This window comes from Limanda limanda, chromosome 20, assembly GCF_963576545.1.
Source record: "Limanda limanda chromosome 20, fLimLim1.1, whole genome shotgun sequence".
NCBI classification, from domain to species: domain Eukaryota; kingdom Metazoa; phylum Chordata; class Actinopteri; order Pleuronectiformes; family Pleuronectidae; genus Limanda; species Limanda limanda.
The window spans coordinates 2,126,171-2,151,745 of NC_083655.1; the positions used below are offsets into that span (position 1 = coordinate 2,126,171).

At 42.1% G+C, this 25,575-nt stretch overlaps 1 protein-coding gene across 1 annotated transcript; it reads right to left on the reverse strand.

Annotated features, from left to right (window-relative positions):
• Positions 1-1,105: 1,105 nt before the first annotated feature.
• Positions 1,106-24,154, reverse strand: myo3a (myosin IIIA). The gene is made up of 29 exons (XM_061094257.1): positions 24,129-24,154; positions 23,576-23,672; positions 22,879-22,995; positions 22,042-22,146; positions 21,805-21,888; positions 21,154-21,356; positions 20,054-20,152; positions 19,836-19,950; positions 18,217-18,343; positions 17,515-17,725; positions 16,995-17,142; positions 15,792-15,945; positions 15,608-15,696; positions 15,394-15,523; positions 14,186-14,265; positions 12,512-12,592; positions 12,218-12,423; positions 11,971-12,082; positions 11,650-11,812; positions 11,478-11,564; positions 11,257-11,380; positions 10,984-11,176; positions 9,907-10,821; positions 8,420-8,564; positions 7,185-7,214; positions 4,808-4,899; positions 4,079-4,119; positions 2,004-2,288; positions 1,106-1,220 (listed from the first exon to the last, which is right to left on the reverse strand). The coding sequence occupies exons 1-29, from the start codon at positions 24,152-24,154 to the stop codon at positions 1,106-1,108; spliced, it is 4,374 nt and encodes a 1,457-aa protein (XP_060950240.1).
• Between the last annotated feature and the right edge of the window lie 1,421 nt (positions 24,155-25,575).

A 25,575-nucleotide genomic window follows, 5' to 3' on the forward strand; every position in this document is an offset into this window, starting at 1 on the left:
CAAACTACACTGAGCCACATCTGTTATGATGCATGGAGGCAATCACCGACAACCATCGAATGCCAAAAAGAACAATTACAATAAAGTGACCCCTCTGGCAACGCCACGATAATCTCTTAGTACAGCTATGATTCTTTAAAGTGGGTTAATAGCGTCAAATTGTCCCTGTAGATTAACATTTGTTTTGCAGACTTAATGTTTTGTGCATAAGAAGATGTTTTTATTTTTAATTCTCAGGGAAATCATCTGCAGAAACTGTTCATTCCAGCTAATCTGGGTCATAGTAAAACTGGATCATATCCCAGTTGTTCTCTGGTTGCCTGTGTGTTATTTCCAGTGGTTGTGTGTGTAGTTTTTGTGTCAGTGTGTGTTGTCGGGGATTCACTTACACCCCCTGAGGGAGGTTCTCTCCTTTAAAATGTCACGTAAAAGGTCAAAGTTAGAATCTCAAAGAAAAATGTCCAAGTCGATATGAAAAAGAGGATTTTACTCGAGGTTTGATAAACATGACACAGCTGCTCATGTTAACACATTTGGACACTACAGTAATAATACTGAGATTACTACTTTAAAAAATAACCTGACTTCACACGGGGAATACGATAAATTGAATGTCACAAGGAATTTGAAAATATTTTATTTTTACATGGACAAACCAGATGATTGCAGCCGACAGAAGAATTTACATTTCTTACAACACGACGACATCGAAGCCGATTTTTTTTCCAAAGATACATTCATCAAAAAACGGTGAAAGTGTTAAGAGCAGGTTTCTGCATATTTACATGATCTACAGTATGGACATTATATAAAATCACATCTGTGGTTTAAATAAACAATCTCACACAAATTCGACAAGCAAAGAAAGAAAATGAATAAAAGAAAAATGAGCAAAAGTACAGTTTACAAATGACATAAATAAAAGCTTCATTCCCTGCAAGTTTTAAACAGCGTAACATTGTATTATGTATATTTACCTTCAAACCTCTGTTATGCTGAGTTTCTCTGGTGGTGACTGAGAAACTCAGATACTTGTGATATTTGTATGACGCTTCACATTTGTACAGTTTGTGCGACAATCGGGTAAAAAGGTTCCGTCCTGCGTTCAGTAGCGTTTGATGAGCCTTCGTCTCTGCGAGGTCTTCCTCAGCAGATGTCTGAAGTCGTACGGGTTGTCCTCGACCCGGCTCTCCGTGGAGGTCGTCCTGTGAACCGAGCGCCTGTGGACACATCAAGAGAGAGAAGGAAATGAACCAAGGATGAAGAGACAAACACAACCAGAGCGTGGAAACAGAAAGAATCAGAAGAGAAGATGAAAATATTCTTGTTTATTATCTTCAGTCGTCATTGATCATGTGTCTGAGCTGTTTGAGGCAACGACAAGACCTGAGCAAGAAAACACATTCAATTCGGACATGGATTTCTCATTTTCTATCCTTTGACCAGGTCTTATTACGTCCAAATGCCAGAGATAATCTACTGAATTCATCAATTTCCACCAAAGAGTTTAAAAATCATATTTAAGGACTGTTATCTGTGAGCATGTGCACTCTGATGCAGCTCAATTGAATCCAAAGGAACCTTCAGGCATTGCTGCAGTTATTCGCTCTAAAGAGTGACAGTCTAGTTCCCCATTAGAGTTCAGTTGTCACATCATGACACCTTCAGTATCCTGGCTTGTATTTATATATCCGGTGTGCCACACAGTCATGTGCTGGGACTTCAGAGGGCAGGTGTGTTTGGTCAGTTCCAGGTTTGACCTTGTGGTCACAAAAAAGGCAAAAATCTGTGATGAATAATGGGGTTTTTTTTGTTTCATTCAGGCCTAGTTTCACAAAAATGAAGCACCACACTTTTTGCTGCACATTCACAGGTTTGTTTAATTTACAGGAACCTATTTGTTGTCAGGAAGAGAATCCAAAGGGGTTAAACTCTATTGACCCACCGGCTATAAACCACTTCTCTGTAAAAACCCTTCCTACACAAGGTGAAGAAGCTTGTACCTGAGGTCTTTGGCCGGTCTGGGCGGCTCTGGTTCAGTGACGGCTCGCTCTCTGGTCGGTCTCCCGGCAGCGGCTGGTCTCTGCTCAGCAGGGGGCCTCCTGTCCGAGGAGCGTCTCATGTCCGAGGAGCGCCTCCTGACCGAGGAGCGCCTCCTGACCGAGGAGCGCCTGCTCTCGGTCGTGCTGCTGCTCTGGGACGTCTCCTCTGTGGGGATGGAGGGTTCCGACCTGCTGGTGATCAGACCTCGGTAGTAGAAGTCGTCGACATCCAGAAGCTTCCCTGGACTGAGGCACAAAGAGAAGATAGATGTCAATTTAAGAGGAGATACTATTATCAACACTCAAAGCACTCTACAGTTTAAGTCTTATTCACACATTCAGCAGCAACACAGATGAACAGTCATTAGGTTCAGTGTGCAAAGACATTTCAGGATGATCCAGAGAAGCTGGGTATCGAACCAACGACCTCCATCCTGAGTGAAACCTACAGTATTCTACAAAGTCTTTACTTTTAGATTATGTTGTTGTGTCAGTCTCAGTTAGAACAAGGTTTATTTTAAAACTTAAATATTCATTGTTATTGTGTAGATTTGTATTTCATTTACTTGCTTCTTAATTTACTTTTTAAAGACTGTGAGATCACAGGTGAGTCCAAGTGACGCAAACAGGAGAGAAATTAAAAGTATTTATTATTAAAATGAAAACTACGATCAAAAATACACATTTTCATTTCATACCTGTTGTCTAAAAGACTTTTAAAGTAGTAAACTATGAACATACTGTCATTCTAGACATAGCTTAAGTCTATTTTCTCTGAATATTTAGTGAATAAAATTGGACTTTTATCAATCAATCAATCAAGTTTTATTTGTATAGCCCACATTCACAAATAACAATTCGTCTCATGGGGCTTTAACATTGTGTGACATCCTCTGTCCTTAACCCTCAACAAGAGTAAGGAAAAACTACTAAAAACCCTTTTCACAGGTAAAAATATGTAGAAACCTCAGAGAGAGCCACATGTGAGGGATCCCTCTCTCAGGACGGACAGAAGTGCAATAGATGTCAGGTGTAAGAAAACATCATCAGGATTTTATGGCTTTTTCCTTTCAATTTTCTAATCTGCAGTCGCCCATTTCCATTTTCTTGTCTATTTATCCTGGGTTCAGGCTCCAGGGGACGAGTCGTGCCCGACTCGGCTGCTGAAAACAGTTTTCATCTGTTTCCGGGGCCGGTTCATCCTCGGTTCACTGCTCCTGCTAACTACTTTCCTCTAATTGTTCCAACAAACTGGGAAACATAACACACTTTGCTTCCTGTTGAATTTTTTTATCAGAACTACTTTTACTCTCCTTGCTTTAAATGTCAAATACAAAAAGCATCTTGAGCTGAATCTCTCTTGTTCCCACGAGTGGAGAAAACCACATGTAAGCGATGATATTTTTGATATCGGCTCTAAAATGGAGACGTCTATGTCGCACGATCACTCTCTCCCTCCTCGTTCCTCCTTCTGCACGTCTTCACTCTCATTACCTCCGTCTACTCTCCGGTGTTCACTCCTCACCGCCCACGCCACCCCTCCTCTGCTGTCAGCTTCAGCCCGAGATGCCATCTTTCCCGCTGACCTTCTCGTCCTTAATGATGCATGTAAACTGCTCCTGTCCATCGCCGGCCTTATTTATCTGCTAACAAATTATTACCCTTGATGTTCAGCACTTTGTCGGACTGTGTGTGTGTGTGTGTGTGTGTGTGTATATGAACGTGTGTGTGTGCCTCTCTTCAGAGCGCTGTGATAAAGCACAGTGCTTGTTCAGGCAGCCCTATCGCTCCATCATCAGCCCGACGCGGGGGGGAATATTCTCACCTTGTCGCCTGTATGGCAAATACTGTATACATGCATACACACACTTTCTATGTCCTCCTTTTTTAAAAACTTTATATCTATACACTGGAATACCACCACACAAAACGTTAAACTTCATTGGTCTTATTAGCAGTGGGAGCTCTGGACCAGCAGGTGTTTTAACAGCACTGGTGATGGGTCGTTAAGATGAGGATTCCACACGGACACTTACTCTTCTTTCCTGGGCTTGCGTCTGTCATCCTGGACGGAGCGCTGGGTGCAGAGAGACAGAGGACAGGCTGTTAATATCAATAATCTATATTCAGTGTCAGGACAGAGGTTCATGAGTCACAACCCCCCCTCCCCCTCTTGAGACACCACTGTTTTAAAAGTTTTATTTAGTCAATTATTCACCTCTCAGTCAATAATAATGGACTTCAAATATTACTTTGAATATTTTCTGCCTTGTTTAATTTATAATAGATCCCTCAATTCATGACTTAAAAACAGTTTTGATGATTTATTTGTTTTCATAAAAAGACAGATGTAGCTTTTGTAAAAGGTTTGCTATTCTTTTCCAGGTGTTAAATTGAAAGATTAAATTATTGATTTAGATGTGTTATTTCTACAGAATATAACTCGGTCAACCGGTCAAAGTGCTGCAGCTTTATAAACAAGCCTCTTTGTGCTGAGCTGCTGTTCAAGGAAATTATGAAAAACACAATATTTTCATCAGGAGAAAGCTGAACAAAAAGGAAACTGACTCAGAATCACACGTCTCTGCTGAAGATACTTTTTCAGAATACTTTACAAAAGGCAAGATTTTATGACATTGTCTGACAGAAAAAGGGGAAGAATCAATCGAGCATTTTGAAAACCAACAGGTGGTGGAGCAGTTACTGAGTCACGTGATCAGCCTCGTGTGGGACCAGTATCTGAAACCGTTCAGCGTCTCACTCACGTGAATCAGGTTGTAGTAGGTGGAGTCCTCTGGCGTGTTCAGGGTCTTCGGCTGCTGCGTCCTGCGGGGGGTCCGCGACACCGTCTTCTGAGCTGAAGGGAACAGAGACCATTTATAAAAAACATCAGACACAGTAAAATGTCCAGTGTGGAGACGTGTTCCCTCACAGGGCCTACAATTAAGATATGTGGAGATTAATCTAAATTCAGACTTTCAGTTGGTTTTAGTTTTTCTTTCATTTGAACCACAGTAGATAGATAGATAGATAGATAGATAGATAGATAGATAGATAGATAGATAGATAGATAGATAGATAGATAGATAGATAGATAGATAGATAGATAGATAGATAGATAGATAGATAGATAGATAGATAGATAGATAGATAGATAGATAGATAGATAGATAGATAGATAGATAGATAGATAGATAGATAGATAGATAGATAGATAGATAGATAGATAGATAGATAGATAGATAGATAGATAGATAGATAGATAGATAGATAGATAGATAGATAGATAGATAGATAGATAGATAGATAGATAGATAGATAGATAGATAGATAGATAGATAGATAGATAGATAGATAGATAGATAGATAGATAGATAGATAGATAGATAGATAGATAGATAGATAGATAGATAGATAGATAGATAGATAGATAGATAGATAGATAGATAGATAGATAGATAGATAGATTACTTTATTCATCCCCGAAGGGAAATTAAGTTGTCATAGCAGCCGGTATATTTGAATACAATAAAATACAATACAATAGAATAAAAGTAAAAATATTGAGGTAGAAAGAATAAAAAACAGAAGCACAAGATAAAATAAAATAAAATAGATAAGGTGCAGTGGCAAGATGATGGTAATAGTACTGATGATATGATGGTAATGGTATTGTTAGACAGTATATAAGAACAGTACAGTATATATAGTATATAATATAACATAATATATATTTATATATGATAGTAATTATACCAATATAAAAGCAGTATATGGTAATAATGGCAGCAACAGTATATATAATAATAATAGTAATGGTGATATAATAATAGTAATTATAACATGTACACATGTATAAATATGTGTATATAGACTTATGTAAACAAGAATATACAGAGAGTATGATATGATATATAGTAGAAGTATGAATATGAATATAAGTATTTGACTATACAATAGGTAATATAATATACTATGAGTCTAAGAATATGTAGACAGAGTAATTAAGGTCCCTGGTCGGCCTCCATTAAGGATGTTGTGATACGTGTTTGGCACCTTTTCATATCCGTCAGGTCACCAGGAGCCTGAAGGCTGATTTTACTCTGACTAACATGTTGGAGCAGCACAACATTTTTGGCTCTTTTAGCCTTGAGGGGAAAAACAAACAAAATGTTCCACTTGGTGTTTAAGTGGACATTTGATGAAGAAAGTGGTGATGACCTTCAAAAAGCTGCGTCTAATCCATCAGGACGATGTGAAGCTGATCTTTGAAAGACTAGATGTGGTTTTCACTGCTCACAGACAAGCAGAACAGACTGAAGGAAGCTGAGTGACCATCAGGATCAGTCGGCTGGAGAGTCACACGTCACCACACAGATCGAAACCGGCGCTGCCCTTTGACTTTGTTGTGCATATTGAGCTGCCCTCCTTACAGGCTGCAGTTTGACCCTAAGGCCTTTTGGCTGCTTTGAATTTTTCCAACAGAGATTATGTGAAACAACCTCTGACACGAGCAAAGTGTGACGTAACCTTGTGATGATCCATGTTCCCTCTATTACGTAAAACGAGAGATATCAGCTTTGCTTCTTTTCTTTTTCTTTCCCTGCATGAATTTCAATCTCTCATATTCGTCATGATCTCACACACTCGCACAATATCTCTCATATTTGATGATGCAATTAGAAGAATATTACAATGACCTTTTGCTTGTTGCTCGATATTAATCACTGTTCACGCAAAGGGTGAAACGCGTAGAAAAACAATCCATTATGTCCCGGAGCTAGAGGAGGTGAAAAGTTTTCTCCAGCAACTCAAAGGTCGTTCTGCGTTTTCTCAAACGAGTAAATCCACCTTCACACACCCTCTTATTAATTCCCGCCATAATTGTTTGAGAGCGCTCGCTCACAAAACGTGATTAACATGCGATGACCTTCGTCCATGAAGAACATTGTGAGTGGCGTTCCTCTGCCGTCGCTGTCCGGGCCACAAATGAATCTGACGAGGTTTATTACGTCAGTGGAAAATCACGAGGACGACTCCGGACTGTCGATGGAGAAACGACCCACTGGGGCTGAAAAGCACAATTTTATACAGAGATGCATCGGCCCTCGGAAATAACACAGATAAATTATTCTGCTTTACCTCGGGCCATGTGCTGCGCTCGAGAAAAGACTGGAAAGGGCAAACATGGTCGAGTTAGAAGAGGACTGTTCACTGCTGGAACTATGTGCTTCATACATGCATGTGTTTGTAATTATGATAAAATGGATTGAATTTATATAAAGCTTTTCTTGTCGATTCATAAAAAGGTCATTACACTAAACTACATACTTTGTTTACACTAAGCCAGGCTAGCTGTTTCCCTTTGTTTCCATTCTTTATGCTAAGCTAACAGGCTGGCTCTGAATCAATAAATTCATCTTAATCTCAGCAAGAAAGGCAAAATGGAAAATTATATATGTTTAAAGTATTGACAATTTTTTAAAAAGACATAACAATTTAGCTTAGTGAAGTCACCTGATAACGAGCAACATGAAAAAGAAATTCAAGGAATATTTAATCAAGAATTTCCCCTTTTTGTAACATGGGCTGCTGTTTGTCAAAAGTTGCTTCATCTGTTTTTAATTCAGGCGTCAATAGCACTTCAAAAATGTATTTATTGTAATAATTATATAAAAATGTCCTTTAGACAAATATCTTTCTGTAATAAAACTCAAAGCCACTAAAAATGAAATCGTAGATTCATCATGATGTCATCCAATAGAACACAATCATCGGTGTTATTGAGTTTCTTCATTGTTTCCTCGAACGTTGACATTTCAGCCGTCGTCCTCGTTTTCTCTGAGACGCTGAACTTTCAATTTACTGTCTGTCCTCCCCCTCCCCCTCTCCTGCCCCCCCCCCCCTTTCCTGCTCCCCCGTCCTCCACAAAGCAATTACACCTATCAGCCGTGCAAATCAAACTTTACATTTGATGACACATCAGATGTTGGCCTTCGAGTTTTGGCACTTGACTTTCCCGGGTTTCCTGAGCTAATTAAGACGGAGAGAGAGAATGACAACATCCTCTGATTAAAATCCACTTCTATTGTGAGAAGATTGTAATAACTTCACCTTTCGAATTTCCTTATAATACCGAATATAGACGGATTCCTGCCTTAAAGGAAACGACTCTGTGTGATCGTAGAGGATCCACAGACTAGAAGAACGATCCTCCTCCGACAGGCAGTCAATCTTCTTAATTATCTCATGATCCATTTTTCAACAGCGGAACCAAACCTGCACATTAACCTCGGGTTAATCCGCGCCCACATCCTGTGTTATATTCATTGCTTTACAATCTATCTTTGTTGCCGAGCCAATCTCGCTTATCTTACTTGATTGGTGATCCTGGGGAGGGAAGCCATTGATTGCTTTGCCTCTCACGAACATGCCGTTGTTGGCGGGGTTTGATTGATGGGCCTGGATGATCTCGTTCAACTTGTCCTGCAGGGCCAGGAAGTCCTGAGACGTTTTTGCGATCTGTTGAAAGATGGAATGGAAATAATAACACGAGAAGATAAGAAGTTAGACATGGTAACGTACGGAATCATACATTATCATCCCCTGTTTTCCCTTGATAACGAGTTAATTTAGTTGTTATTTCGTGATAATGGGATAATAAACTCAATATCTCGAGATGAGGGGATAATTAATTTGAGATCACAATCTTATATTTTGTCAATGAGCAGCTGATGGATGACTCATGTATACGGGTAACCCTATTTCTGCCTTTGTTTTGTGCTTCACAAATCCTAGTTGGATTTTTAGTAAAAAAAATTAAATAATGTAGGTGTTCGGGTAACTGGTGATAAATTAACATGATTTTAATTGGTTATATGATGCTATTGGAAACAGGGTGAAGCCTCATGACTCGTGTATCCGGGATATTTTGGCTTGATTTTTGAACATCGGGAGGAAGTGGAGACAAATCGTCCATCTTTGTTTTTGAAGGTATCACTGCTAGGGTTGCAAAATTCCGGGAATATTAAAAGTGGGAAACTTTCCATGGGAATTAACGGGAATATACGGGAATTAACGGGAATTAACGGGAATTAACGGGAATTAACTGGAAATGTTGTGGGTAATTTATACTAACTGTATTTACCTTGTCATATACAGACATAAATATAAACATTTTGTTTTGTCATAGGCTGATTTTAGCCCTGAGGAAACTTTGGGCACTTGACTATATGCTTCTGCATCGTTGTGTCATTCTTAACATAGGTCTTTGCACAGTATTTGCAAATGTACACAGCCTTTCCTTCTACATTGGATGGGGTGAAATGTCTCCACACATGAGAGAGTGCACGTGGCATTGTTCTGTAGAATAAGATGAGAAAAAAGTTTGTAAAAAAACGCTAATGCAATGCCAGAGATATAAATAGTTAGCCAAACAATTGGAATCGTCTGTGAAAATATTTTACAATGGATGGATAAATGAATGGAAATAGGCTAGATGAACAGATGAACAATCCTCAATCAGCATGCTAATATATTTTCCCAGTAATATCATGGAAACTTACCTGACTAGTCCTGCACTCTACAGCAGGCCTCAATAGCCCTGCTGTAGAGTGAAGCATGCTGGGAGTTATCTGTGCATGTGATGGAAGAATGCACAGTGGAGGGTTGAAACTCAACGTTACATACATCTTTAAAATTGAGTTTTTAATGATGTTTTTATTGCTCAGCGTTTAATTTGCGTATTTTTTTTTCTTTCAAAATTCCCAAAATTCCCGAGCTAAACTTCCCATGGAATGTTTCCGGAAAGTTTCTGGAAATTTACCGGAAACTTTCCACCCCTTTGCAACCCTAATCACTGCACCTGTTTGGAGAAGTCCTGCAGCTCCTCAGCTTCTCTCTGTGCTGTTTGCTGGTTGGTCTTCAGGTTCTTTCGGTCCTTGTATCCTCTGAAGTTGCTCTGGATCTTCACCGCAGCCTGTTCTTCCTCCATTCGTTCTTTTTCGACATCGCTCTCCTCTCTACGTTCGATCACTACATCAGAAACGTCCAGGACCACCTCCTCCTCCTTCTCCTCCTCTCCTTCTGTCGCTCTCCTCCGTGCGTCTTGCTCTGCTTTCAGCTTCTTTCGGTCTCGATGGCCTCTGAAGTTACTCTGCAGGACAGTCGCAGCCTTTTCCTCGTCCAGATCCTCCAGGTTCTCAGCAGATGAGTCCAGCTGAGGTTCCGGCACCGGTTCCTCTGTGTGCATCGCCTCTTCCTCCTCTTCTTCTTTTGGACATTCGGGGGAGATCTCTTCTTTTTTCCTTTTCTTTGGGATCTTTCCTTCCTCCTCGAGTCGTTTGCGCTCCTTGTGGCCTCGGAAGTTGCTCTGAAGCACCACGGCTGCTTTTGTCTCGTCCTGGTCGCCTGATGCCGAAGAAGCTTCTTGAGTTTCCTTGTTTTCTTCTGCTCCATCGCTGCAGATGTCCTCTGATGTCTGCACCTCCTCCTCAGCTTCAGGGCTGATCGCTTCTTCACCAGTTGTGCTTGTCTTCTGTTTCTTAGCTGGGATTTTACCTTCTTCTTGCAACCTCTTCCTCTCTTTGTGACCCCTGAAGTTGCTCTGGAGAACAGTCGCCGCCTTGGTTTCCTCCTCAACGTTGACTTCCTCGTCCCCTGCTGCAGTTTCCTCTCCACTCTTGTCCTCTTCCTTCTCTTCTTTTCCCGGCTCTGCCTCTGGCGTGTCCTCGATCACGTCCTCGTCAGCTATATCTGGATGTTCCTCGTCTTCTGCCACCTGTGTGTGATCGCTGTCATCGTTTTCCTCCGCTTCGTACGTACTCTCCTCATCATCCTCATTCTCCTCTTTTATCTTCTCCCTCTCTCCTTCTTTGCTTGTAGCGTCTTTCCCATCTCTTTCCTGATCCCCTTCCACCGCAGTGTTTGGCGGTGACTCTACCTCGGGCCCAGCCATCGTCTGTTTCCTCTCCTTAAACTTTTTCCTCTCTTTGAAGCCTCTGTAGTTGCTCTGGAGAACGACGGCAGCTTTAGCTTCCTCCTCTTCGTTGTTTGCTTGAGTTTCTGGATTCGAGTCTTCGGTGCTTTTCTCTGGTTCAGACGCCTGTTCCTTCTCCGCTTTCTCTTTCTCTTCCCTACAAAGAAAATTGTTACATCTTTGTCAAAAACACGACATCTTTAAGTTTTACATCTTTGAGTTTTGCGTTTGTCCCACCGTTTTCTCTTGAAGCTTTTCCTTTCTTTATGCCCTCTGTAGCGAGCCTGAATCTTGGTTGCAGCTTTGTTCTTCTCGTCTACCAACTCCTTGTATATCTTTTTTGCGAGATAGCCTCTGCAAACTGAAGTGGAAGACAAGACAAGAAAAACATAAACTGATATAATTCATAACAAGCTGGGATTGTGAAGGATAAATGCTTGAGCTCAGTTTGTTCTCACCAGCCTGAAACTGAACAATGAACGCCTCAAGCTTTGCTTTGTTTTTGTCATCGGTGACCTTCTTCCGAACTTTCTGACCTCTGTAAGCTGGAGATTAAAGTATGAATTAGCGGGACTGCTCCGTGGCTCATTCATACTCCAGGACACTGACGAGTCGGTGCAGATTACTGACCTGACTGCAGCACCAGAGCGCTCTGTTCTCGCTCTTTTAATATCCGCCGGTAGCGCTTGGCTCCCAACCAGCCTCGGATGTAAGCCTGGAGCAGAACCAGTCGCTGCATGCCCTCTTGCACCATCAGATTCAGATGTTCCACGTGATAGTACTTCAGGAAAACCTGAGAGACGAGACACAACCTCTTTATTGATCATCCTATCAATCAATTCAAACTTTATGTGCAAGTACTTTTGTTTGTACTGGTTTGTTTACCTAGAGATCAAACACAAACATAAGCAAATACCAAAGAAATTAAGTTAAAATAACTGCTGTTCTTACTTTGGTTTTCCCCATTGCCCAGTTCTCCAGCTTCGCCTTCTCCAGTATTGTTGAGCAGGTTTCTGGAGTCGCCTCCGGCTCCTCGTGAGCATGGAACGCCAAGATGGAGTATCTGTAATAAACGGTGCAATCAATAGAGGGTAGTTTATCTACACATTATAAATGTGTAATTCAGTATTTTAAAAAAATGTATTTGTTTAAAATCCCTTAAATCAGCTGTGTCCTCCCCTGAAATCGACCTGCTGACCTCTTTGTGAAGTTGGCGAACAGGATGCGGTGGGAGAAGCCCTGCCGTCGGATCTTGGCGGTCTCCAGGACCCCGGTGTAACGCAGCTGAACCAGAACCTTCTCCCGGTCGAACTTGTTGGCCTGGCGATCGTTGTTGGGCTTGATGCAGCGCACGAAGTGAGGATGCCCTGCCACCATCTTGGATAGCAGGTCCATCAGAGAGTACTGCAGAGAGGCGAGAAGAGTGTAAAGAAGAACAGAGTCGACAATACATCTCTGAAATGTGCAAATTTTAAAAAGAGCACCATCTTACTCTGAAGTAGGAGGCCACGGTCTGCGTCCTCATGTTGGTTGTTTCTCTCGGGTGGTACGGAACGTCTCCTTGTTCGCCCGCCTGAAACATTAAATATGTCACAAAGCAAATCATCCTGTGCTCTGATTATTCTACTCTCTACTCTACTAATGCTTTTATTTACAAGGTGCACTTAAGCTACCAAGGTATTAGAGCGTAAGAGGGCAAAATAAAGACACTGAGCAAGGGTTAATGTAAAGCATTAGCAGCGGTGGTGGCTGCAGCCCACCTGTCGACGTCGAGTCATAATGAAGAAAAACACATTCCCATTAGAATTCTATAAAGCAAATGGGTGTTTTAAAAAAAGTCTTTCTTTCAAAAATCACCAATCACCGTTTGCACTCTGCCATCAAGAGGCGCAGCGAGAAAGCTTATTTTTTCAGGCGTGAGCTTTATTTCCCGCGCAGGCTGCAAAAAAGATTCATGAAATGGATAAACAATAAAAAAAAAAAAGTGCCAAATTAAGTTTATGGTCTGCAACTCGTTTAAATATCAGAAATATTTCAAGTATTCACAGTATTTGATCTAAGAAGACAACACAGAAATCAACATGAACATTATAAATTAATCAGACATGTAACTATTTGCTTGAAGTATCTATTTGGTAACAGGCTCTAAATCTATAAACTAAGCAGAACCAGCTTTATATAACATATCATCGGCCTCTTGCTGTTGTTTGAACTCATCAGATCCTCAGAGCGACGCATCTTGATGAGCTCTTTGTCTCATATGCAGATAAATGGAAATGGATTCAGGAACTTATCCAACACGGTTCATTTGAACGTAGCTCCTGTCAATGTGCTTTTAGCTGAGATAATTACATCACGGCCTTAACGGCAAGAAACGGCAAATTGTGCACCTCCACATTGTGAAGTTATTTACTGGAGTTACTGAAGTTGTGCCATTAATTAGCCAGGAGGAGTTTTTATTAGGCCATCGGGGATGATTTGAAAGCTAAATGTAAAGTTTGGATCATTTCTTAATCGTCTACGTGATACAGATCCAATGTGAAGATGTTTATTCATTCAGGTGGCAAGGATCCAAGATGGATGACCTGACAGATCCCCAAAAGAGAAACCAGGTCATCTGGATCGAGCCCTGGTGGTGGGCTGCACTATGGGTCATAAATCTTGCCTCCTTCATGTTAGTGGATGGGACATGGACCAAACTACAAACATGGCTTCTGTTCCTCACATAGTTCTTTTCCTGCTTTGTTTTAGTTATTTGTCGCTCGAATAACCGATGCGATAAAAACGCTTGAGCTTGTTTATCAGTGAAATCATGAAATGTGAAATGACACACACATTGTCTATGGTGTTCATTGTGTACAGTGTAGATATAAAGCTGTGACTGCTTCTACCAGATACACCAGCTACTAGAGATCTAGACTGAGTGAAGGTGTATACCACTGAAGCACGAACTACATGGACATCTTCTGATTACCTCACTGAAACAAGAAGCACTGTATAGGGTTAACACTCCCATCTTTTAAGGCAGAAGTGCAGAAGAAAAGAAAATGACAGGAAAGTAAGGTGAGATTACGGTTTTGATGGAAAACACTAGAGAGATGAAAGGAGGCTGATTAGAGCTCAGGAGCAGATCTTGCGGTGATAATATAGACCGAGCTGTAAGTACCTTGGTGAGGTTGATGGTGCGTGTCGGGGTCCGCGGGTTGCACATCGTGTTTACTTTGCCCTTGGTGTGGGCGAGGTTCCCTGTCAAATAAGAACAGAGAAGATGAGGGTCAGTGGGAAAGTGCCCTCCACAAGGGAGACCCGGCCGTTCCTCCAGAAATCATCTACACAAACAAAGCAGCTCTTCACTGTGAACTAATGTGCATCAGGAAGAGTTGATTCTTTAAGAACCTAAATAAAAAGGTCCACTACTTTCTCCCTTTGTGTTGCAGTTGACCGGGTCGTTGAAAACAACCGCACACTGTCACGCAACCTTCACTACTACTTAAAAGAGCGATAATGTGATTATTGGCTTTGCAGGTCGATTTTGACAGAGCTGGCTCGCCGCTCGGCCAAGAAAAGGACGGGAAAGCTGCTTATTACAAATGTCCTGCAGAGAACGGAGGGCAGAGTAACAATAGCCTTTTGTTTTACTTGCAGAGCAAATTTAGTGCTGCCCAGTGGTGGGAAGTAATGAAGTAGAAATACTTTGTTACTGTACTTAAGTAGATTTTTCACATATCTGTACTTTACTTGAGTATTTATTTTCCTGACGACTTTTTACTTTTACTTGTTACATTTGAACAAAAATATGTGTACTTTCTACTTCTTACATTCTCAAACTGGCTCGTTACTTGAGCGGCAAAGGGTTGACGCAGCTCTCTCTCTCTCTCTCTCTCTCTCTCTCTCTCTCTCTCTCTCTCTCTCTCATCTACGGTTCAAAATTTGTAAAATTATACATTACATACATTATATTCATATTGTTGTTATAATTTTTCAGTCAGTTGAGATAAATCTTGAGGAGAAACATTTTGGGTTGTTTTATGTCTGTATAGGCCTACTATAAAAAGCACTTTGCATTTTTAATTTTGGTACTTGTACTTTTACTTTTGATACTTAAGTATATTTCAACACCAGATACTTTTGATACTTAAGTACTTTTAATATGAGCTACTTTAAGACTTTTACTCAAGTCATTTTCTGACGGGTGACTTTCACTTTTACCGAAGTCACTTTCAGGTAAGATATCTGTACTTTTACTCAAGTATGGCTTTCAAGTACTTTATACACCACTGGTGCTGCCTGTGAACGGTTGTAGTAAACAACCTCCGTCTTGTTTCTCTTCAGTTTTGTCCTGAAGGTAGAACTACACCCCGGCCTCCTCTGTACCTGTCTTGGTGAGCGGGTGGGTGACGAGTTTGCGAATCAGCTCGTTCTCTGACGACCGCAGCAGCAGGACGATGTCGGCTGGGAGCGTGTCTCTGTTCTTGGCCAAGAAGCCGGCGGCGTTGTAAATGACCTTGAGGAAAAATACACACGTTAATTAGTTTCAGTTTTAAAAAGAAACTGATGCAAAAAAGTATTATGATCAAATGCTAAATACCTTTCCAGCATAGTGGTGGATCCCAAAGCCAAGGTCAACTCTCTTTGGTCTCCAGAAGCTTTTGGTCTTCAGATTATCTTCAAATTTGTCTACATTTCCAAGATGCACTTTATTAATTATCCTCTCAAAAACTTTACCATCCTCATTATTGAGACTCTACGTTGGAAAACCGATTCCCACTGACCTACGAGGGTCTGGTCGGTGGCCTGTGGGAAGCGACTCTCCTCGTCCAGGAGCGACAGCATCCCCATGGGCTTCTGCAGGAACAGATCCAGGAGAGGCCGGTTGTCCTCGTACTCGATCATCCGAGCGTCCACCTCCTCATTCAGATATTCATCCTGCACGGAAAGGACAGCCACTTTTGAAAATGTACCCGTTATGTTTTGCAGAAATACCTGGTATACCATTAAATCCATTTGCATCCGAGCTGTGCTCTTCTCACATTCCATTATAGTAAGAAAACTAAACTTTGAAATAAAAAATTGCATTTGCATCTGACTACATAAATCAGCTTCTAATCTAACCTCTATAGTTTGTTGCCTTCTTGTGTTTTAACAGCCTCTAGTGATAAACTGCTGCTTATATATTCAGATGAATCTAGTCCAGGGGGCAGAATCAGTGAATCCCTCCACCTTCCTGTATGTTGAGCTAACCTGATCACGTCAGGCTGACTGACTCTCAGGGCTCGCTGCTACATTTCCTCCCTGAGACTTTCCTATCCCACAAAGAAAAAGGACAAAAGGAGAACAAACGGTATCACATCACCATGCTTATTGTATTGTATGTATTGAAGTGCACGTTGTGAAGTAAACGACCCACATGAGGAAATCTTTACGGATATAACTGCATGTATGGAAACGTATAGATGAGGGAGTGCAGTCTTTAAAACTGCTTTATTTTACTGCCTATTAATCTCGTGGCACATTACAGTTCCCTTATGCTACATATATATATAGTGTTGGCAGTAGAGGACAAATATACTTCCAGGCCGGGTGCCAACAATACCCCAGAGTGAGTTTAAGTCCGACGCTAACTGTCTTCAACTCCTAATTGACCCTCGTTTGGGATGATTTATGGCTCCTCTCCACGGCTGAGACCAAATCATTTAACGTTAGCAAACCATTCTCTCTCCTTTCCCCCCAGGCAGCGCACCCACAGGGCCGCGAACAGGGGACCTGGCTCGCCCGTAAACAAAGACAGCAGCATATTTTACCCTTGACGTCGGTTAAAACACAAGCGGATGACAAATGATGACGTGTTATCTCCATTTAGATGGAAATGAGGTAGTTCCAAGGTGAGGAAATGCAAACCATGATGCTCTGCAGGAGGGAATCGAGCTCTGAGGATGTTTGATCTTTGATTGCAGCGACGGGTCGGAGGGACTCACCTGTTCCCAGGCGAATATGTGCTGGTTGAAGTAAAACTGGATCTGCTCGTTGGCGATGTTGATGCAGAGCTGCTCGAAAGAGTTCTTCTTGAAGTTCTCGAAACCGAAGATGTCCAAGATGCCGATGTTCAGGCCCTTGTCCTCTTCTCTGTGGGTGAGAGGGATGAAGTGTTATCCCAGCAGAGTTCAGATAAAGTATATCTGGAGCATCATTTCTGTGGCCTTGCTCAAGAATAAATAAAGCAATGTCCAGTTATCACCTCTTTTCATACATCTCTGATTTACCTCTGCAAAGAAGGTTTTGTTTACCAACAATATCGGAGGAAAGAAGCTGCAGCTTTGGTTCAAGGAAGAACTCATTAAATTGTTGATCCATATCAGATTCCACGTGAGCCAAGAAAAACTTAAAATCATACTCGTTCATGCTTCTCACACATACGAGTATAAACTTGGTGAGATGACCTCATTCTACGTTCACACACACACACCATCACTCTCTCTCTCTCTCTTGTAATCTCACCCTAGCTGGCTGTCGGGCCGCAGCAGCGAGTTAATGCGGTTGACGATCCAGCTGAAGAGGCGTCCGTAGAGAGCCTTGCCCATGGCGTCCCTCACCTCCGCCGCCTTCTCCACCGTGTTGGGCCTGACGATGGTCTCTCCCCGGGCAACCACACAGTGGGAGGTCAAGGCTTCCTGGAGCTCGTCTGAGCGGATGTGCAGCAGCGAGGCCGCTGTGGAGGAACGAGATAAGGTTTGAAATGGGGATGAAAGTCGAGTGGAAAGCGTCCAGGTGATACGTGCATGATGTGCAAACTTTATCCGTCCTCATTCGGAAGGTGATGCCCTGGATTCACGACCAAACACATTCATGTTTGTGCACATAAATGAAATAGATTGACGTCATTTAAGCAGCTTTGTAAATCTTCAGTCGCAAGAAATGTTTAGATTTAGAAAACATAATGCCGCAGGAAAATCATGTCCTGTGAAATCTACCGAGTGCAGATGTATGCTGGGTAATGACGTCTCTGCAACTCCTGCACTGATGGATGATTTATTTCAGAACAATAGTTTCCTATATTTAGCTGCACCTGGAGCTCTCTGCAGAGTTAATGGAGAGAAGCAGAGGAGGGGGAGGAGGGGGAGAGTTGGGGGGGGTGCAGGGGAAGAAGCTCAGAGTCATGTTTGCTTTTTACGTCATCGGCCAGGCTCCGCCTCCTCTCACCGTTCTCCAGCACTGAGATGTTGGAGATGTTGCTCTTGTCGGTCTGATGCTCCGAGGCGACCGGGCTGAACTCGATGTCTCCAGAGTTCAGGATGGCAGCCAAGGTGCTGTACACACTGCCCAGCTCCTGCACACACAACAGAGACACAATCACCTTGTGAACTGAGACATTTGATATGTTTTCATCTGCATTATTGACTTTATGTAACACACTCTACGTTTACATGATGGCATAAACCCGATTTCGGCTGAAGCCCGGTTTCTCTATCCATGGGGGGTTAACTGCTCTATCTCAGGGTACATGGCACTGAGAAATCCGACTCTTGTCCGAAAGCATTTCATACCCCGCTACGATAGGTGGCGCTGTTTTCATTACAGCTAGTGGTGACTACCAACAAAAAACAACAACAGCCTTCAACTCAGCATGCGAGAAAGATGACGAACGGAGAGCAAGGTGAAGCTACGTCCCTCTACATGATGTTGTGCATGTTTACTCTAGGAGTACTGCGAATGCGAACGGCGCATTTGATTAGAATGGTCCGGGTCACGGCCAGGGAGGGAGTGAGGGGGGGCAGGATCTCAAGCATGCGCAAAGACGTCATCTCCAGTTGTTGTCTAGCTTCCAGAGTTACATGCGCGCGTTGTCCGATATACAGCCAAATCCGATATACTTATCTGGGGGTGGTTATTCGACTTCAGTCGGACACAAGAAATCTAGATTTGTGGAGTTACATGAAATGGATCTTCGATTGAAACCCGACAACGCCAGAAATCGGGTTTCAATCGGACACATGTAACCGCAGTGACAGTGGTACTTGAATTCCTTCCAAGTACAATTTCGACTCAGTGCTGCCATACCATTAAAAACATTCAGCTGTGTAAAGTACAATATGTTCTAGTTTAGTTGGAAGCTACTGAATAACTGCTTTCATCCCCAAACTATACACAAAAATACCTATAGGTAATTGATTGTTATTACTATTCAGTATTATAAATGTTTCACCTTAAAAGTTTCGCACAACTTTCATTCTCAGTAACAACAACATTACATTTAAATGTCCTTCCTGTGCACAGGATGTAGTTTCTTTGGAGGGGCGGCGTGTAATGTGAAAAAACATCAGTAATAGAAATGAATGAATCCACCTGTAATGGTGAGACTCAGTTTGTCTGACAGTCCGAGCGCCGGCAAGAAAAACCTTTTCTAAGGTTTCAGTTTGAGTTTCAAAATAGATAAAAGTGCCTCAAAGAAACCAGGCTCGTCCTCCAGCACAGCCGAGCAGCGATTACAGGATAAGTGCTATTGACGTGCAGATCCCAGAGGCAATCAGTTCTTTGGGCCTCATTAGTCTTCACAATGCCAACAGCTGACTGCCTCCATGTGCCTGTGGCTTCATTCCCCATAATAAGCCGTACTCTACACCTTTATACACTGACTATACTCTGGTTTTAAAGCTTATTTGATGTATTTTTACATGCAAACATGTTTTTTTCAGTTGCAAACACATTTTCATGCATTGCAGATGTGTGAGACACTATGGGAGTTAAATCAAGGTTATACTATAATCGTGGAAAAGCCAATTCCAGCTTCTCTCCCTTTGATCAATGCAGCACTTCTGTACCTCCAGGGTGAATCCGATGACTTTGAAACACTGCTCCACTGCGTCAAACTGCTCCTTGTAGAAGGTGTTGCTCACGATGTCAGGCCCTAATTTAATGTGCTCGTTACACAGATACCTGCGGTTCAAAGAGGAGGCAGAGATCAGGACCGGGGGGGCTGGCAGCGTGAGAGGGGAAATAACAGGGTCACGGAGAAGAGGCCAGGAAACGTCCAACCTACTTAGGGGTTTTGCTGTCGGAGAGCTTGTAGTGGGCGAGCTTCTTCCTGTCGGCCAGGCCCGCGTAAATGTAGTAGAAGATGTGGAAGTTTCTCTCTCCTCTGTCGAAACACACAGCTCGAACATTCAGGTTATAAAGACAAACAATGTGGTTTTGTGAGCTTTATACTTAAATAAACCTGACTCCTGTTTTGCTAATATAAGAGAAACACAAGTAGGACTCTATGGTGGTCAACAACTGACAAAACTAAGAATGGTAAAGAGCTCATTCCCTTAAATTCAATCAATCTGCACCACATGGCACACACTTATAAATATCATATATAGTCATGAAGTTGAAAAATGCCATATTTCCCAATGATAAACAAAGTGAAGAATGAATCCATGATCTAGATCTGCCCCAACTTTAATGGGTTCTTCTCTCCTGATCCGAATCACATCTTAACAACAAGTTTCCTGAAAATCTGCTGAGTTGTTTTTGTGTAATCTTGCCTATAAATCTTTTTAAGATTCACATTCTGCTAACTATCCTCCTCACAGATCTTAAAACACATCATCCCTCAGGTAATGAATCATGAACAAATCTTAGGAGGATTAAATCTTGAACAAACAAACATGGCTCCACTTTGTTTGCTGTCCCCAACATCTACTATCTAACCGGCTGAATAAAAGTGAGGATGTCCACGGAGCCGAATCAACCCGTCTCTGACCCGAGTGTCTGTCTTCTAATGAAATACTTGAGTCTGTCTCTGAACTTCCACTGAGGACACCTGCAGGAGCACAATCTGTGATCAAACAGGGAATAAGCCAGTCCCTCCACTTGACCCGCTCCGTTCCGCAGACACACGATAACAGGGGAAGATGGATGGACAGAAGTGCAGCTGGAAGGTAAATGCCACCAGTTTGATACGGAGAAGCCGAGGAGCCAGAAGGAGACAGGTCATTACACACTGATCCCAGACCAGCAGAGCAAAATAACCTTCTTGGCAATGTTCTTTCAGGAAACGACAGGAGACGTGACTCAAATTCAATTTGAGTTTCTTTTGTGGAAAGTTTCTTACATAAGAAAAAGTACAAACAGGAAGGAGGAGGTGGTATTTACACGGCCTGGTGGACGACTCTGGATTTCTCCAGCAGGTACTCGGAGATCTGCGCCCCCACCACCGTTCCTACGCACGTGAACTTCATCTCCAGGTATTTGCCGAAGCGGCTGGAGTTGTCGTTGATGACGGTGCAGGCGTTTCCAAAAGCCTCCACCAGGCTGTTCACCAGCAGGATCTTCTCCTGGAGCGTCCGGTTATTGGCCTGAAGAAAACATCAAACCAGTTTCCAATATAACTATTTTGTTAGAATGGTACAGATATTTTTCTGCTTTGTGCCTTTCTAATAGTGTTATTCCTATCAAAAGTGACATTGCCATTGGTTTTTCTTTATTATTCCACTTATAAAAAAGCAAAATGAAATGGAAGTTGCAAAGCATGTCTGGCACCAGCTGCAGCATCACTCAAACTCATCATAGGAAGTAGTTTCAAAATCCTTGACATTGTATTTTAAATGGTGATTTCCTGAAATAATAAACATCTTTTTAGATTTCAAACAGATATTTATTGGGACGCTTTTCTCTGTTGTTTGACCTAAGATTTTCAAACTCTGACATTATTTGTACCTCAAGAAAATATCTATGAAAGCTCCATGTGAAGAATAAATACAAATATAATATAAATGTTGTGTTTATGGATCAATTAGAACTCACCTTCCCGAGAACAGTCAGCTGCTGCACCAGCAGATGAGCGCTCTCTGTTTTCCCTGCTCCGCTCTCTCCACTGATCACGACACACTGTGCACAGGAAGTCACACACATCCCTGTGAGACTAGTGATGATGACACTGACTCCTCTCTAGACAATGTTCATCTTCTTTGTACAAATGGCACCAAGACATTTTTGGGGTAAAAGTGAAAAATGATAAAGTAGCACGTGTCTGTGCTGTACCTGGTCTGTGTTGTATGACACCATGGACTGGTAGGCGACATCGGCCACAGCGAAGATGTGCGGTGGGTTCACTGTGCGTTTGGCTCCGATGTACATCTTAGTGTCCTGGGAAGAGAAGAGGATCGATGGCAAGATAAGCAAGCGCCCCCTGGTGTCTGGCTGCAGTAAAGGCCGTAAACCCTGCCTCCTCCATGTTAGATACTGGGACATGGACCAAACTAAAAATTTATTTGAAAAACACAACATACATTTTTCCTTAAAGGTGGTTTCTCTCATTTTAGATAGTTATCCTCTTATTTGTTATTATTTTGGCTTCATTTCTCGAAGGTGGGAGGAAGTGGGGACGACGCCTCCACCTCTATTTACAGTCTATGATTTAAACAGGTACCTGAATGTCACAGATACCAGAATGTAGATACTGTTTAGAAGAAAAAGATTGTTATCAGGAAGTGGTGTTGCTATATCGCACTAAACACCAAGAGAAATATTTGCTCTGTACAATATTTTAGCTCTGGGAGGAGAGGACTGAAAAACAACCACAAACTAGAGGCAAAGAAAAACTTAATGATTGTAAATACAATCAGTGAGGTATGGAAGAGGCAGAGAAACTGTGTGTGTGTGTGTGTGTGTGTGTGTGTGTGTGTGTGTGTGTGTGTGTCTGTGTCTGTGTGTGTGTAGGTGAAGCTAAATGGGATGCAGCCGACTGCGGAGCTGCTCGGGCCCTAATGAAACACGCTCGGCTACATTCGGTGCATTAGTGACCACATGCACGAGTACACAAGCGTAAAAGAAAACACACACACACACACACACACATGACGTTGTATATCCACAGACCTGAGGGTTGTATATCTCCATCTTATGGAAAGGGTTGACTGCGATGAGGATGTCCCCCACATACGTGTAGATTTGGTCTCTTCCATAGCGACTCTGAAGATGCTCAGTGACCGTGTTCTGGAAGAAAGAAACAACAAACTTATTCAGATTTTCCATCACTTCAATCCTGTAAAGTTACTTAGAAGAGATAAATGCATAAAAACATTATTAAAACCAAACGCTCCTTTAGCTCGAGTCGAGGCCTGTGACGCCTGTGACGTCAGAGTTTTATCTTCCTGTCACGCGGTGATGGATTCTCCCGTCTTCATACTTACGGGACAGGTGCATCAACAACAGCACGACAGCGCTGCCTCCCTCACACTCATCTTGACGGATGGGTGGAAATATCCGCTGGTAACTGAGACTGTTTGTATCGTTCAATATGTCACATTTGATAAATTGCTCTCGACGTTATTTGTGCCACTGTGCAGCTCCGGCCAACTGGCCAATCGAATAACTACAAGATACCGTGGATGTTCCTTTCGGTGTCGTGAATGTGATTGTTACAAAAAGGTCTCGGTTTCGTTTCCAGAGTAAAAAAATTATAGAATATCTGAACCTCTACTTTGAAACTGAGGAAGATAATGTGACCAGAAAAGCTACATGGCATTTGTTCGTTCCCTCATGAACATTATATTCTGCTTTCATACTCTCTCACCTCATCCAGCACCTCTAAGGTGGCCAGGTCTTCCACCTCGTCCGGGTCACCCTGCGTCTTCATGTGGCCTCCTTTCTTAGTGTGGATGCGTTCATGCCTGCAACTCACAAGGACGCACAACCAAGCCTCTTCATAAGCAGCGTGTGTAATGTGATCATTCATCCTGCTTCAAGTTCAGTGCATGCAGAGCACAAAGTGGTGCAGCTCACAATCCGGCCAATGTTAGTTGCTCGGGCAAAGAACAGATCCCTTCAAATGAATTCTAAATAACTTAAATATAAAGATCTAAATGTAAATATAACACTTTTCAGCATGAATGGTAAATCAGTAAGAAGGTCACTCAGCGCTCCATCCTCTCTTTGCCTCTGGATACATGAAATAAACCTGCTCACTGCTCATGGTAGCGTTGATAGTAATATTCACACGCTCGAGTAAAAACTGGCTCCAGTGAAAACAAAATGCTGCAAAAGTATCTTGTGGCAAGTTTCACTGCGAACATGAGAAAATTGAATCTATTCATATCGAAATTTGACTCCCATTCCTTCTGGAATACCTCGTGAGCATGAGAGTTGAACCCATCTCTTGAAATAAATTCTAAATAACTTAAATATAAAGATCTAAATGTAAATGTAACACTTTACAGTCTGAATGGTAAATCAGTAAGAAGGTCACTCCATCCTCTCTTTGCCTCTGGATACATGAAATAAACCTGCTCACTGCTCATGGTAGCGTTGATAGTAATATTCACACACTCGAGTAAAAACTGGCTCCAGTGAAAACAAAATGCTGCAACATTATCTTGTGGGGAGATTGTGAAAATCGAATCTGATGGAAGAATGTCTATAACATCTACTCATATCGAAATTTGACTCCCATTCCTTCTGGAATACCTCGTGAGCATGAGAGTTGAACCCATCTCTTGAAATAAATTCTAAATAACTTAAATATAAAGATCTAAATGTAAATGTAACACTTTTCAGCATGAATGGTAAATCAGTAAGAAGGTCACTCCATCCTCTCTTTGCCTCTGGATACATGAAATAAACCTGCTCACTGCCCATGGTAGCGTTGATAGTAATATATTACACACTCGAGTGAAAACAAAATTCTGCAAAAGTATCTTGTGGGGAGATTGTGAAAATTGAATCTGATGGAAGAATGTCTATAACATCTACTCATATCGAAATTTGACTCCCATTCCTTCTGGAATACCTCGTGAGCGCCCCCTACATGAGAGTTGAACCCATACAACATAAAACACAAACAAAATGACGCAGAGAGAACACAATTACAACAATGGCAGCATGCAAACAGCAGTGAACTAACTACTGAGTTAACTGGGATGTGCCATCACTACTACAACAAGAGTCACCATCTACTCCTAACGTGGCATGAAGGTCATATATGCATGTGTTACCTGTCATTACTGTCTCTTCTGTTTGTCTTTCCGTGATGGCTTGAACGACAGAAATAGGATTAACATTTCACGACTGTCTGGATGAGCTGGGCCAACATTTGAACTGGTGTCAAGGGCGGCATGGGTTCGTAAAGTCTCCAGCAGAGCAGAGGGGGGGTAATTTGGATTATACTGCCTGCTAAAGTTAAGCCGCAGTTTAGGAAAGAAGAGCCACTGACGAGGAGGTGGGCGGAGTCTCTTCAGGACTCGAGGATCACGAGTGTTCTGCTCGACAAGTAGCACGACTGCTGCAGCGTCACAGATAATCGTAGAAACGTGAGATATCAGAAAAGGAAACATGTAGGAAATACGAACTGTACCTTGTTTTTTCGATGCTTCCTATTTGTTGGTTGAGATCAATGAGTTCAATCAATTGTTTCTGCAGAATTCTCTCTCTGCCCAGAATCTGTTTGATGAACCCGTGCTGGAGCAGGTCGAGCACATTTGGTCTCAGCTCAAAATCCTTAATCAGACATCTGAGGAAGAGACGGGAGAGGAATGCAATGAACGTCTTTCATATTCAAAGCACGTGGTTGTGTATTAT

Bases quoted from the DNA above. Each gene is read 5' to 3' on its own strand.
- myo3a (XM_061094257.1), bottom strand. From the start codon at position 24,154: ATGGGTTCAACTCTCATGCTCACGAG. The intron at 20,153-21,153 runs GTAAATACCACC...GTGTTTCGACAG, and splicing joins AGAGTCGTCCACCAGGCCGT to AGGAGAGAGAAACTTCCACA. The intron at 8,565-9,906 runs GTGCAGTGATTA...ATCTTTCAACAG, and splicing joins TGCAGGACTTCTCCAAACAG to ATCGCAAAAACGTCTCAGGA.